Raw genomic sequence first — 14962 nt, 5'->3', positions numbered from 1 at the left:
AGCAGTTTAATGAGGTCTGTTAGGAAAGATTAGCCTCGGGGGTCAAAGGTCGGTGTTACTGGCACACAGCTGGTCAACTCAGTTGTCCACTCGTTTTCTGTGGACAAACTGTCTGTAAATAGTTCTTCATCATCACTGAATGAAGATTCCTTCCACGGTTTTCATTCTGAGTTACTCTGAACGCCGTTAAACCCATCAACAGCTGACTGACTCGTGCTATTTCTGGCTTCTCGGGGTTCCACATGAGGACAGGGGCTGGGGCTCTGGGGCCGACCGCGAACACACAGAAACAAACAGAAGGCAGAGCCAAACACAAGCAAACCGTCGCCGCAGCCACGCAGCTGTGATGGATTCTCCATGAAAGTGCAGCTTTTTCTGGGCTGAACGTTCGGTTTTATCACCGCTGAGCCCCAAATCCTGTCGAACCCACAGTAACCTGAACTTCACTTCTTCACATGCAACTTTTTCATGCATATTTTAATTCAGAAAACACCAGAGTGGAAACGCCAGAAATTCCAAAAGTCAAATTTTTTCAAAAAAATAAGCTGCAAATCACCACAACTGAGAAGCTGGAACTAAATAATGTTCAACAGTTTTGCTTGAAAAATTAGCACTAAAATGCTTATAAAATTAGTTTTTCTGACATTTGACAAATAAATCACAATTTCTCACGTTTTACTTTGCTGAAATTGCAGTAACTGGTCTATAAAATGTAACTGAAACAAACTATATTAATATGTTTTGCTTGACATCACCAACACAGCATCAAAAAGAGCTCCACATCAGGGGAAAAGCTTCATTTCTCTCTTGAGCTGAGATTAAAATACTCCTTCGTGGGGCAAAAACTGTTTCTATGTCTGCATTTTGTAACAGCAGCTGACTGATTATGTAATCTAAGGCCGGTTCGTGCTGCAGGCTCTGACCTTGGGTTACATCTGTGACCAGCAGCTGCTGGTGAGGCGTTCTGGTTATTCAATTAAAATGCAGGAAAGCCCTCTTGGAACAGAGGGCCGAATCCCGCTTTCTCTCTCCTTATTTTCCCGAACCCAGTCACCCTGTCTGTCCTCTGCTGGTGCACCAGAGAGCGGATAATACCGATTTAACCCCTAACGCCGCGCCATTAGCCTCTTAGCTCCACACCGCTAAAGCTGTTAGCCAGCCTCTGTTTCACAGCTAGCCAGGCCAGCACACGGCATGGGGCTGACAGCTTTACTGGCTGCAGGGACTTAACACTGCACGATGAAATACTGCAGGTGAACGGCTGAATGCCTCCGGTGAACAACTAAGAGCGAACCTGGAATAAATGGAAGATGAAGGAAATGAACAGAAACAGACTGTGCTCCAAAAATGTTACTGATCCCTACGGAGACAAAATAGGTTGCGGCTGGAACAAAATTTATGCTGGGATTTAGAGAAAAACAGAACAAAAAGTAAAACTCAAGATGAAGCACATTTAGGCTCAACTGAACGTAGAATTCATTTCACAGTGTTTGTTTGGAAAGCAACGTTTCTGAAATCATTAGTGGTTATTGAATCGCTGATATTGAGTGAATGATGGTACATTTCAGGCAGTAAATCATCTAGACATGATAATATAGAGTGCTTTGAATTGAAGTAATCTTTCCAAAAGCTCATCTCATGCGAGGGGTTTTTCGCCGTATTAATCTTTCAGAAAATCCATGCATGGAAAATTGTCTCGTGTGTAAATCTGCCTGGAATCAAATCTCGTGTACCTCTTGTGCTCTCCCACTTGCATTTTATTACATTTCTGAACATTTTTGTCTGCTTAGTCTTTAGTGTATGTTCACGGGGTATGACAGTCCACGTGTTCACCCTCAACCATTCAGAGCAGAACATCCAGTCTTTGCTCCGTACAGTCATCAAACAATAGCTGTCAAATTAGCACCAGTCAGGTGTTCACAAAAACAAACAGGAGCAGTGAAGTCCGCCATGTTCTTCAACGCCAACGTTATGATTTCCCAGTACACTCAACTACAACTGTACAATGAGCATTTCTGGCATTTATTTTATGCTAACATTGATTTTCACAGCAAGAAAAACGTCCAGTGAGTCAACATTTGATGGTGAAATTAAGAAAAATAAATGATCAAGACTTTTGTATTCCCTGCAAAACATACGAAACCATGACCCCAAAACCAAGATACACACCAAACAGTGAACATTATGTACCATTACTCCCCCAGAGACTGTTCACAGGACTACTGCAGCTCTGACTCTTAGCTTCCTTCATGTAACGTCGGCTATCTTAAGAAATGAAGTTTATTCTACTCAATCAGTCTCTGAAGGTCACTCTGGACAAAAGCATAACACTGCAAACCGAGAAGCTCCGCTGAAAAATCAGTCTGCTGCTTGTATTTCAGCGTGTGAGGCTCCTGGAGGGCCACTCTCGTTCCCTCGCCACTTCTCGCCTAAACCTTAAATTCTGTCAGGATTTGTTGTGACTGCCAGGAATGTCACAGTCAGACGCAGACAAAATATTCCAGCAGTGGTTTTGTAGCAACTGGGCTGAAAAGACCACAGACAGACAGATTATCAGGGTCAACTGAAGCTTGATACTGAGAGCTTAGAGCAGCGGTTGCTAAATTAGAGTCCTGGGATCCACAAGGGTCACCGTGTCCAGAGGGCTCCTCGAGACAGCAAAACTAAAAAGCCGACTACGTCCAAGATAATGCATCAAAGGTCGTGGCTGAATAACATTATGAATGAGGTTTTAGTCTGAGCGACCACTCCGGCCCTCAAGCAGCGATTAAACTGAAAATATTTGTTCATGGTACGTATTAAAAAAGGACTACATGCCAATATTTTGTTACCAGACTTTAGCAAAATCAACCTAAAAAAATCAGGTTGTACCTAATATGATTAATTACCTGTAGCAATGAAAAGGTTAGTCAATCCATTGGACAACTCAGAATATGAATATGACAAAGTTTGATAAATTGAAGAGTTAAAATACCAAACATGAATCAAACAATTAATTTCCCAGTTTCTAAAAAGTTGGTTGCTCTTAGTCTGCGATGGCTTGGGAACTTTGTTTTAGGCATCTGATAAACTGGACCAGCTTGGGTAGCAGCCTAAAACTCTTAAGACGGGTGGAAAAAGGCCTCCACGCTCCACCAGCTCTGACACAGTAAACTCTATTCACAGACTCTGAGCTCTCCATGTATAGAAGACGCACAGAGCTGTTATCCTATCTGCTTAGTCAACCAGACAGCATGACCAGGTATACTGTTACTTATAGTCTGTGTGTGTGTGTGTGTGTGTGTGTGTGTGTGTGTGTGTGTAGTCAACTGCCACCAGCGTTTAATCCTACCACGATAATCCTGACTCGCTCTACTGACAGACAGAGAGAACAGAGACGGAGCTGAGGAAAGACTTGCGTGACATCTCTGGACGGTGAGAACACTGCCAAGGTTGACTTTTCTAGAGTCCTGGAAGACTCTAGAAAGAGCTTTCCGAGTCACTCAGTTAGTCAACCACCAAACTGGCCATTCACTCATTTAATCGGTCAGTCAGTCGGATGAAGAAGCAGTAACACAGCTGTGGTTGGAGGTTTAACATCAGCGGAGTGGCTGCAGCTATCAATTTACTGGCCGATTATTTTCTCAATTAATCAATATATTGTTTTGTCTAAGACAAATGTGAAAAATATCTATCACCTTTCAAACCGCTTGTTTTGTCTGACCAAAATCCAAAAGTATTCAATGTACAATCAGTAGCTAACAGTATGCTAATAGTGTCATTAGAAACCATTACCAGGCCTACCTCCACGTTAACACACACACACACACACACACACACGCTGTGGCGGCTGAAATGTTCAGAGTAGCATGACGGGATGAACCCCATGCGGAGTGAGAGCTAGCACTGGGGAGAACGTGAGCTGCCTCCATTCAAACTGCTGAAGCTGCCTCAGAAACACATGGCCGCTGTGTGCTGGCACGTCAGCTGACCGCGGACTGACCGAAGGCCAGCCTGCCTCTCCGTCTGTGATGTCTCTCTCTGCCTGTGCTTCAGGTTTAAAAAACACATGTTCGTGACTTTTGGTATGTGGTTGGGCGTGTGCGCGGCAGCTCTGTCTTACTTCTGCATGTGCAGTCATGCATTCAACTGACTGCCAAGTGCTGCTTGTATATGACTGACTGCTAATTTGCAGATAATCCGGTAACAGTTTTGAGAGGTAGGGGTATTAATGAGAGCCAAAGTATTTATCAGTGTAAACAGGTTCTAAGCACAGCTTCCAGTGAACTGGTTTTACAGTTCACTTTCAGGAAACACGCCAGATCAGCCAATCAGCTTGTCTCACAGGAGAGGCTGCACAAGCGTAGTTCAGATTTGGGAGGTGTGTGTGTTTGTGTGTGTCAGCTCAACTCAGCTCAACTCAGTCAACTGTGTCGCCTTCCTCTGAGCAGATCTACAGAAACATTATGTGCAGCATTATTCCTGCATAGTTCGCCGTGTGGACGCCAAACACATGATAAGGACACGCCGGGACTGCAAACACTGGTCTGTTTAAATGTTCACTTCCTCATTAGAAGCAAAACAAATCTCCTTCGCAGTGTCCTTGTGTAAACCATCGCTTCCAAAACAAAAAACAGAAAGCTCTTAATGCAGCTTCCAACATTACTGCTGCTCCGGTGGGAACAGACAGATATCCACAGTCCAGAGGAAGATGAACCACTTCCATCAAACATTTTGTCTTCCACCTCTGGCTGCTTGGTTGCAGGAGGGGAAAGAGGCTGGAGTGTGATGTATGGGAACACTGATGGATGACTTATCATAACTCACTCCGTCACTGTGGCATTTACCGAAAGCATGTGATGATGGAAATTCCTTTGAAACCAGTTTGAGCGTGACTGCACACAACAGAGGATCACCTGTCAACTACCAACCCTTCAACTATCACTTCTGTTTTACCTTGTTTTCATTAAGAGGAAACAATGTTCAGGTTACACGCATGTGCTTTCCTCCATGTCTTTATCTCACCGGCTTGTTGATTTCTAGTTCTTCATTGTTCTTACTGTCAATAAATCTCATGAAAAGACCGAAAAACAGTGTCAGTCCATCTCTCACTTCCCTGTGGCTCTCAGCCCGAAGCCCACTGGTGACAACTGAAGACGTCACTGGACATTTTGTCCGTGGCAATAACGTCCTGGACAAACTGCCGCCACATCAAAGCAACTGTGCTGAAGCCGCATGGAGAGAGAAGGGGCGAGAGAGGGTGAGACTGTTCAAACAGCAGCTCGACGGTTTGTTTGACGCCGTGTTTGAGCAATGCTGGTTGACTCAAAGAGAAAGAGGGGAAAGTCGGGTCTGTCAACATCAGGTTAATGGTTTGTTCAGTGAAGTCTTTGAGTTCTTACATAACTCACAACCTTTCCTTCAACGCAGAGCGCAGGCAGACTGTGGCGTCTGGGTTGTTCTGCGCCCCTCTTGGTGTATTTGAGAGGCACATAGTCACCTCTCAGCTGCCCAGACTGCCAGGCTCAATCAGCCGATTTCCAGACTGAAATCTCGTGGTGAAAACTGAAGTCGTGCAGCCTGGAGTGACGCCGAGGAGTAAAGGAATGAAAGATTTAGAGAGTTCAATCATTCGTTTCTCTGCTCCTTCCTCCCTCTGCGTCTCTACAGCGGCAGCAGCCTTCTGGCAGACAGGTTGACTGATGTCACACTGACTCAGGCATGTTTGTCTGTCTATCTGTACGTCTCTCCATCATCATCATCGTCATCATCATCATCATCATCATCAGGCAGACCGGTTAGCAGCAGAATGACAGACATGAAGCACCACCAGCAAATTCCTCACAGCTTCTCAAAGCAAACCAGCCAAAAGACGACCAAACTCTGTGGAGCTGTACGATGATGACCCAAACACGCAAAGGGACACATCACCATGGAAACGACGGAGATGGCCATTCAGGAACACAGACGCAGGAAACCTCATTGAACTCTTCACGCTACACTTTTTGAATGGCTTCTTCTAGGATTGGTTAGAGGGTCTGACTGAGACAAACAGACCATTTAATGGATGATTTTAATCTAAATAAATGAGCAAAGTCCACATGCTCGTGTCCTGATTCCACCAGTTTTACTCAGAGTTTGGCTTCAGGGTCAGAGGTCAGGTGGTAGCGACTTAGTGCCTTGCTCAAGGACAACTGGCTACTGTGGCAAATGCAAACGGCTCTTATTTGAGAGTTCTGAGCAGAATGCTTCAGCAGAGGAAAGCGTCTGCACGTATTGGTTTTCTACTGCTACGACTTCAAGCATCGTCAGGAGCATTTCAGGCCTTTATTAGAGCTGAAGGTAGCTGTACTCATCGACCGGTTCAGGGAACATCCTGCATGATCAACGCTGCTGATTGACCATTGTCCAGATGACGTGGCTGTTGTGCTGACATTGTTCTGATGTCAGGAAGTAAAGCACAGCTGATCTCCATGTGAGGTTTGTGTGTTTCTTAGCATACTATCTGTGTATATCTTACTGATTATACATCAGTGTCTCCAATTAATGTAATTCTTAGATCAAGATTAAAAAAAACACATTAAAATCGGTCAAATCAAAGCCTGCGTGATAAAATTATCAGCTTTCAAATCAGAATGAAAAGTTGTTTTCAGTATCTGATAAAACCGCCTTTTCTGAAGTAGAACAGTGATGCATCAAATTTGCATTACAAACGTTTAAAATTCCACTGATAAAAGCTCAAATTTCCTTCTTAAATTCCTCAAACATCTGCTCATAAAAGCTCCGCCTGAAAAAACCCTCTCAGTCCTAAAACCTGGTGCCTGCCGTGTGCAGGTGGCTCCGTCACCCAGCAGCGATGCGTGTTATAAATCCACACCCTCTATTGAACTGCAGCCACGCTTGCCGCCTCATCGCCTCCATCTCTCTCCACCTGTTGACTCTCGTTCATCCTTCCCTCCTTCCAAACTTTCCATCAAGTCTCTGGCTGCAATGAGTCTGGATTTCCAGACCGAACACGTCAGAACGGATCCGTCTGCTCTAAAAAGCTCCTTCACGTGCTTTAGAGAAATTCAGCGTTCTTTAGCTGCGTTTACTCAGTCAGCAGCATCCCATAATCCAGTCCTGGAATCAACAGCCTGCGATCCGCGAGCTTTGGTCACTCGATAACACATCGAGGGTTTCTTCCATCCGTCCGTCTGTCTGAACAAATGAAACACGTCGAGCCCGAACGACTCCACACATCCACACACTTTACGAGAAGAGATCAGGTTTTGATCTGCGTCAGTCCACCAACACGGATCCACAAACACACGTGGATCACGGATCAGCTGAGTGACCCAAAGGATCTGCTCAGGACCTCTCTAACATGTTCTATGACGCATCGTGTATTCAGGTGAAACAGAAACCAGTGAAACCAGTACTGTAAAGCTGGAAAATGACCCCAGTCTGTTTCACTGTTTGAGGGTAAACTTCCTGGTGACAAAGTTTGAGATGACTGACAAGTTGAGGAGCACCTGAAAGCAACATAGTTTTTGTTTCTCATTTGAGGAGGTGGAGGCATGGCTCCTCTCCTCCCCCATCATTTCCTTCTTTCCTCTCCTCTGCCTCCTGCTCCCTTCATTCCTTGTCATGTCCTTCCTTCTGAGCTGTGTTTCCTTTCATACTTCATCCTTCCTTCCAGCTCACACCCACAACAACATACCTTCACACGCGTGTGTCTCAATGTGTGTGTTTCCATCATGTCTGTTTGATGTTCAGCTTTGCACTAAAGTGTGTGCATTCAATGTGTGTGTGTGTGTGTGTGTGTGTGTGTGTGTGTGTGTCTCCACAGCCATGTGCACCTGAGGCTGCCCCTTTTCCTGTCAGCAGTAATCAGACGCTCCCTCCTCCCATACACACACACACACACACACACACACAGACACACTATCAGGAACCATAAAGTATCATATCAGTGATGTGACGAAGCCTTGATGACACCACTTCACATTATGGCCTGTAGTTGTAGGGTGTGTTCTTGTGTGTGTGTCTGTGTGTGTGTGTGTGTGTGTGTGTGTCTGTGTGTGTGTGTGTGTGTGTGTGTGTGTGTGTGATGTAATTGTGCAGCAATTGCTCAGGTCAAAACAACTTGTGTGAGAAAAGCTTGTATTTTCCTGTGCACACTCTCTCTCTCACACTCACACTCACACACACACACACACACACACACACACAATTCATACACTACAAGTGACAAGTTAAGGAGGTCGATGTTGTTCTGAGTGACATTTTCCTTTAAAGTCGAGTTAACGGAGAATAAATCTAATACTCAAACACTAATCAAATCCTTGTGAACGGCGAATCGCATCGGGGGGAGCTGCCGGAGGGAGGTGAAGGGGAGGCAGGATGAAAAGAGGAAGAAGAAGAAAGGAGCAGATGGAGAGATAAGCTGGGGGGAGCGACTGAGGAGAAAAGAGAGAAGAGAAGATGGAAAACGGAGGAAACACGAGGCTGAGAGAGCGAGAGTGAAGGAGGATGGAGGGATAGGTGAGAGCAGGGATGGAGGTCGATGACTCATAATGTCTCTCCTGATATAGCTGGGACAGAAATCAATAAGCTGTCTGTCTCTCTCCACGAGAACCCGAAGGTCCCGTGAAGCCGCTTCAGAACGCCGACTTTCCTCCGAGCAGGAAGTAATAAGCCTGGGACATAAATGACCATCTCTTCTTCGGGGTGATCGACAATCTAATCGATTTTTATCTTCAATAACACAGGAACACTGAAGATTAAAACACGACTGACCACTTGAAAGGCCGTCACGGTGCACGTGTTTAAGAAATGCGGTTCATCCCATGAAGCCGTGGCCTGTCGGCGCCGCAAGCACAGACGACCAGTTTCAGCTTCAGAACAGACAGAACAGGCATGAGATGAGATAAACTTCTCGACAGTGTTGTTCCGCATGTCGTTGTAACTCGATTTCAAACGCAGAGCGAGCCCACGCTCACAACACGCCGGCGAAACCAGAAGTGTTTTCTCTCCGTTTTCACCTTTTGACCTCACAAGCACAACGTTTTCTCGCCCAGTGTCTCAAAGATTCTGTTGGGTTCAGGCCTGTTTCAGAATACTGTTTCTAACCTTGTTAAGAAAGGCGCTGTACGAATAAAGATCATTGTTATTTTCATGTTTGTAGTTATGAGTGGAGCATTTTTCAGTTAGGCACGTGGGATATAATGATGTCATCTGGCCGGCAGCCCTGACAGCATCGCTCAGCTCATACTCGTCCCTGCAGGCTTGGTGCTTCGACATGTTTCCCTCTTTAGTCCGAGTGTTTCGGATCAGTTATCTTGTGGAAAATCATGTCACAACAGTCCTAAAATCGCCAGCTTCAAACTTTAAACAGCTGCTGGTTAAATCACAAAGTGACCTGTGATCTGCAGTGAGCCTCAGCGCCGTCACGTCTGCTGAGCGATCAGAGCGTGAGGCGTGTTACGATGCCCCGAGGAGAGATTTATCCGAACAGCCACTCTCTCTTTAATTAGACATGACTTCTGGGTGTGTGTGTGTGTGTGTGTGTGTGGGGCAGATGGCAGGAGTGCCCTCCTTGGTTCTTTGCCATGTTAGTATGATATCAAGATATGATACCACAATCTCTGAATCACAATCACGCACACATGCATGCACACACACACACACACACACACACACACCATAACCATCTCTGCTCCCTGTTATCTGACAGCAGAGGTGACTCATGCACTCGCTGTTCTCACTGCAGGATGTCTGCAAGTTCCGTCACGTTACATCCAAAATGTTCTAACTCGGCCTGAAACGACAAACCACCTCATCTTCCTCAAATCCTACATCTTGTGGAGATCTAACCTTTCAGGTGAGGCGCAGTCAGTCACGACAGCAGAGTGAACATCCCGTCGCTTCCTGTCGTAAAACTCGTGGGTAGCGGGCTGAAAACGTGGCGTTGGCGGTTGAAAAACAAGACATCTTTAAAAAGCACTCAGCAGAGTTCAGCGAGTCACCTGAAGATCCACCTTTACACAATATACCTGTGCTGAACCACCACCTGTGGTCTGATGAGTCATTTCCACAAAGGGTGGCGGGCCTTCAGGTCGCTGCCCACCATCACCCTCTGTGCCTCCATCACCTGCTGTAGGTGTAACATTGTCCCATCTAACATCTCAGCGCCGCCTCTCGTATTCACGGGTCGCTTTGCTCGTGGAGGACTTTTCGATCATCTCACTTCACGTCAGATGCCTCGACTCTGATGACGCACCATCGGCGGCTGGATTATTGGTCCTTCATGGTTGTTTTGGGTCTTCTAATGCGACCAGTGTTGCGGCTGAACGTTTCGTCTGATGGTTTCCAGCTTGAAGCTCTGCAGTGTGAGTTTTTTTTTAACATGGTCTGTGAATCAGACTTCTTGTTCTTGTTTGTGTTAAACAATAAAATCAGAGTTTAATCAATCAATATTCCTTTATTTGTCCCGCGAGGGGAAATTTCAGAATACAGCAGCATCAGTAAAGATAAGTAAAGATTAATATAAGAAGTGCCTGTAGTATACCTGTAGTATAACACAGCAGCAGCTTCACATACGCTGAGTTAGTACTGTGGTGTTATCTGAACAGAGTTCAGCTTAAACAGAGAGTCAATGAGCACTCACTACAGGCAAACACCCATATTGATGTTTCTACTGTCCAATTAAAGCTGATAACAATAAACTTAACAATATTTGCTTTTTGATTGTCAACCAAGGCTGCAACTAATGATTATTTTCCTTATTGATTAGTCAGCTGATTATTTATAGTAGTTAATCAACCACTTGTTATGTGAAACATCAGAAAATAGTGGAAAATGAGCATCGTCGTTTCACAGAGCCCAAAACGATGTCTTAAAATGGTCTTCTTTGTTCGCCCATGATCCAAAAATATTCAGTTTATTAGAATGAAAGCCTGAGAAAAGCTGCAGGTCTTCAGTTTGAAGGTTTTTGCTTCGAAATCCTGATTAATCAATTATTAAAATAGATGCAGAGCTGTCATCATCTAATCAATGAACCACCAATGCCAGCAAATATTTTGTTGGATCCCTTAAAATTTGGGTTTTGAAGAATTGTGACCAAGATAAATGAAGCTCTGAGATGTTTAGCTGAAACATACAGCTGTCAAAAGCAAAAAAACACTGACAGCAAATACAAAACTAAGCAATAAATTAGAGCTGCAACAGTTAGTCCATCAACTACTGATCGACAGAAAATTAGACACCATTATAATGATAATCCGTTAATATTTTCAGTCATTTTTCAAGCAAACATTTGCTGGTTCCAGCTTCTTAAACGTAAGGATTTGCTGCTTTTGTTTGTGATTTATGAGAGTTAAGTGGGTTTGGGGCGTCACTTCTGGCTCTGGGAAACTGTGATGAGTAGTTCTCAATATTCATTTGATGTCTATAGAGTAAAAAGCCAATCAATTACTCATGAAAATAATGGAAAGGCTGATCAACTCGAACGTGAACTGACGTGTGGCGAGGGTAGGCTGTGATTTCTTGTTGCTCTAAATCGATGCAGATGCTAAAATATCTGTTGAAACCTTAAAACTGGTCGAAACAGAGGCTGTTTACATCATATATTGACGACATAAACAAACACTTTGGATTTGTTGTCGTACCCTTTAGAGACACACAATCCAAAATCTGTGCACATTACAGCAAAGTCAGGGAGTTTGTCCCTTTAAGATGACATTTTTAGACTTTTGTTTGCACTTTTTATATTTATAAATGACCTGTTTTATTGGGCAGATTCTCTTTATTAGGTGTATTTGTGTGATTTCAGCTGGTTGATTATGGTTGAGCAGCATCAGCACTCAGGGGTCTGTCTTTAACTGGAAAACCCACCAACAGAAGCCAGTGGGACCTCTGTCACATGACTAAATAATGACGTTTAGTACGGAACAAATATTCACTGAGTGGCGTCTGTTCTATCCTGAAGAAACCAGCAGGTCATAAACACAGAGCTGAGTGGAAAACAGAGGCTGCTAACGATGAACATCTGAGGGCAGTGAGACAGATAGACAGACAGACAGACAGACAGACAGACAGACAGACAGGCAGCAAAGGGCAGCCTGCTTAACAAACATCAAAGAGCACACAGCTGGTAAAATCCACCCCCATCCAGCTCCGTTACCCTCTCAGATGGCCCACTTCCAGTTTTAACCTCAGCTCATTCATTACCCAATCAACATCAGCACACTCCAATCCACTCCTTCTAAATCCAGCCCATAATAACCTATATTTCGAGGTTTTATGAGCACCTCCGGCTTACCGGCTCATCCCTGGGACTCCTTACTTTGGATTTCACCTACTTTTCACTGCATTCAAGAATTATTTTAGGCTCATCGCCACTTTGGCAAGTCTGAGAAGTGTAAAGCAATGAAAGCCACAATAAAAGGGAGAAATGTAAACATGGATATCAGATCTGAGGCAGAGGAAACGAGTGAAGAGATGCAGGAAAATCTCCATTTAGAATGAATGGACTCAGACCTGCACTTCTAACATTAAACCTGTTCAAGTTCATTTACTTTATTTATCATTTAAACATGGAAGCCCTGCATGTATCAGTGTGTGCGGTGTGTGATTTCTGCAGGAGAAGCTAAAACATAAAGCAAATACAGTAAGAAAAGGTAAAGAAGGGGAGAAATAAGGTGGAAAGAATGAGACAAAACCGGAAGAATGAGGAGAAACAGCTACTTTTCAATATAAAAAGCTAAATATATAAGGAGCATGATTAAAAAAATAACATGCTGAGGTGATTTTCAGGGATTAAAAAGAGGATTTAACTGTTTTTTACCTTCATGTCGTTCATGATGAGCTGGAAGAGCCCTCCCAAGGCGCTGCATTCCTTCTCTATACCCGCATCCATTTTTCCACAGGCTCGGAAAAATCCTCCTCAACTTCCCAACACGCAAACTTTTTACCTCCCAAAAGGAAAAAAAAAAACCTCCAGCCAAGATATACTCCGACAGAGGAATCAATGGAGGCCTTTTAAATTTAGAGTTACGACACCCAGAGAGGGTAAAGTCCACCTTTAGCAGAAACAGCCAAAAACAACCGTGAAGAAGAAGAAAAAACACATAGAGGAGTAAAATCCAGGTCGAGACAAACCGACACACCAACGCTCGTCAGCCGATGCTACCGGCCGGCCAACTCGATAAACGTCCCAAAAAACACCACATCGTGACTGAATCAGAGAGCAGGCTGTCTGGAAAATGTCTGACTGCTTTTTTTTAAAAGTTTATCCCGCTGGTTGAAGAAGCGGGTGAAGGGAAAACACAGCTAACCGCGGCTAGCTAACTTGGCTAGCTAGGTTAGCGTTAACTCCGCTAGCAACCTGTGACTGTGTGTGTGTTTGGCTTTCCCAACGAAAACACACACCGTGCGGGATCAATCAGTTCGACTAAATAAATCGATACGGCTCTTATCGGATGTCCAGCTCGGATGAGAATCCCTCAGTCGTTGTTTCCCGAAGTGTATCCGAGTGATTTCACGTTGTTTTCCTGCGAGTTTGGACGAGAGCGCGAGCCGTTTTCCTTCGTTTACTCCAACAGGAGTCCGAACCTGAAGTGAATGAGCGTCTGCGTTAACACCGAGTCAAGTCAGACGAAATGACGAACTTCACATCCTGCCAAGACTTTCAAAATTAAAGCTTTTAATCCGCCAATCAAAACACCTCTAGCTCCTTTCAGTGCCATTTAACAGTGGTGGAAAGTAACTAAAGCCCATTTACTCAAGTACTGCGCTTGAGTGCAATTTCAGGTACTTATAGTATATTGTTCTGCTCATTTCCTCTTGTATGATGCTTCTACAGCACCACAGCTCAGAGAGAATTATTGTACTTTTACTGCACTACATTTATTTGACGCCTTGAGGTACTGATTACGTCACAGGTTCAAACCAATAATTCAAAATGTAATCAACAAATAAATTATGATATATATTCTAATGGATATAGATACGACTTTGTTGATCCCTTGATGAAATTCATAAGCAACCTGGCAGAACATAAAGTAAAAAAATAACAGCATAATTCTATGCGCTTCAGCATTAAAGTGAACACGTCAATACTTATAAGTCAATAACATTATTCTGAAATGGGTTATTCTGCATAACAGGCACTTTTGTACTGGTACAAGTATACTTTGTTGCTTAAGATTTTGTACTTTTACTTTAAAAAAAAAAGTCTGAATGCAGAACTTTTATTTGTGAAACTTCGTATCATCATATGACCTCCGAGTCAAAGTGCAGATCTCACACACACTATGAGATTCAGTCTTTTTTTTTAATTTCAAAATCTAATCTAGCATGTTAGGAAGATAAGGCCTGTGAAAACTTTGAAGTTTGTGTACCACACTGCAGCTCTAATCTGTTAATGAATTTACTGTACAGCTGTACCGGAAGAGTAATGTGATGTCCTGACTAGAGAGAAGCGCTAAGATTTTGAAATGAATGTTTATTATTTTGTATTCACATTCAAATGTGTTTTGGTTTGTGAATCTTGCACTGTTTATGTGCAAATCGAATAAATCTAAGGGGCTTACTTTCTATTGACTGAAATAATTGTACATTTTTGTTTTAGTACAACATTTGAAATACTGGTTCACGCTCATTTGAGTACATGACGGACTGACTGTGAAACTAAAAACTAATTTCAAGGAGTTTTTCTGTACAACGCCTTTTATTTTGAATGTCTCTACATTTCCGGTCGATGCTAAGTTCGACTTACTTGATACCGCCGCGTGTCTGTGTATGGTGAAGGTTTGTTGTGTGTCGAAGACGCGACGGGCCGGCAGGGCGGAGCTACATGGAGAAAAGTTAGATCTTTCCCAAACGGAAGAATATAATGTTACTTTACTGAAAACTCGACAGTCGCTTTACTAAAAGCGACAACAGAAATAAGTATCAAAACAAATTATTCACTAACTGCCGATTTTAGCCATTAAAACTA

At 43.7% G+C, this 14962-nt stretch overlaps 1 protein-coding gene across 4 annotated transcripts in view; it reads right to left on the bottom strand.

Annotated features, from left to right (window-relative positions):
• mtss1 (MTSS I-BAR domain containing 1) overlaps window positions 1-14962 on the bottom strand; it is a 53380-nt gene that overhangs the window by 34322 nt on the left and 4096 nt on the right. For 2 of the 4 annotated variants that reach the window (XM_076745224.1, XM_076745232.1), the window contains exon 1: window positions 12809-13598. In XM_076745224.1, coding sequence (XP_076601339.1) covers window positions 12809-12880 — 72 coding nt within the window. In that variant the 5' untranslated portion in view covers window positions 12881-13598. Of the gene's footprint in view, window positions 1-12808; window positions 13601-14962 lie in introns of those variants that run through there. The other 2 variants (XM_076745208.1, XM_076745216.1) reach the window with 2 other exon arrangements.

Source organism: Chaetodon auriga, chromosome 2 (assembly GCF_051107435.1).
Source record: "Chaetodon auriga isolate fChaAug3 chromosome 2, fChaAug3.hap1, whole genome shotgun sequence".
NCBI classification, from domain to species: domain Eukaryota; kingdom Metazoa; phylum Chordata; class Actinopteri; order Chaetodontiformes; family Chaetodontidae; genus Chaetodon; species Chaetodon auriga.
This window is presented reverse-complemented; position numbering and strand designations above follow the sequence as displayed.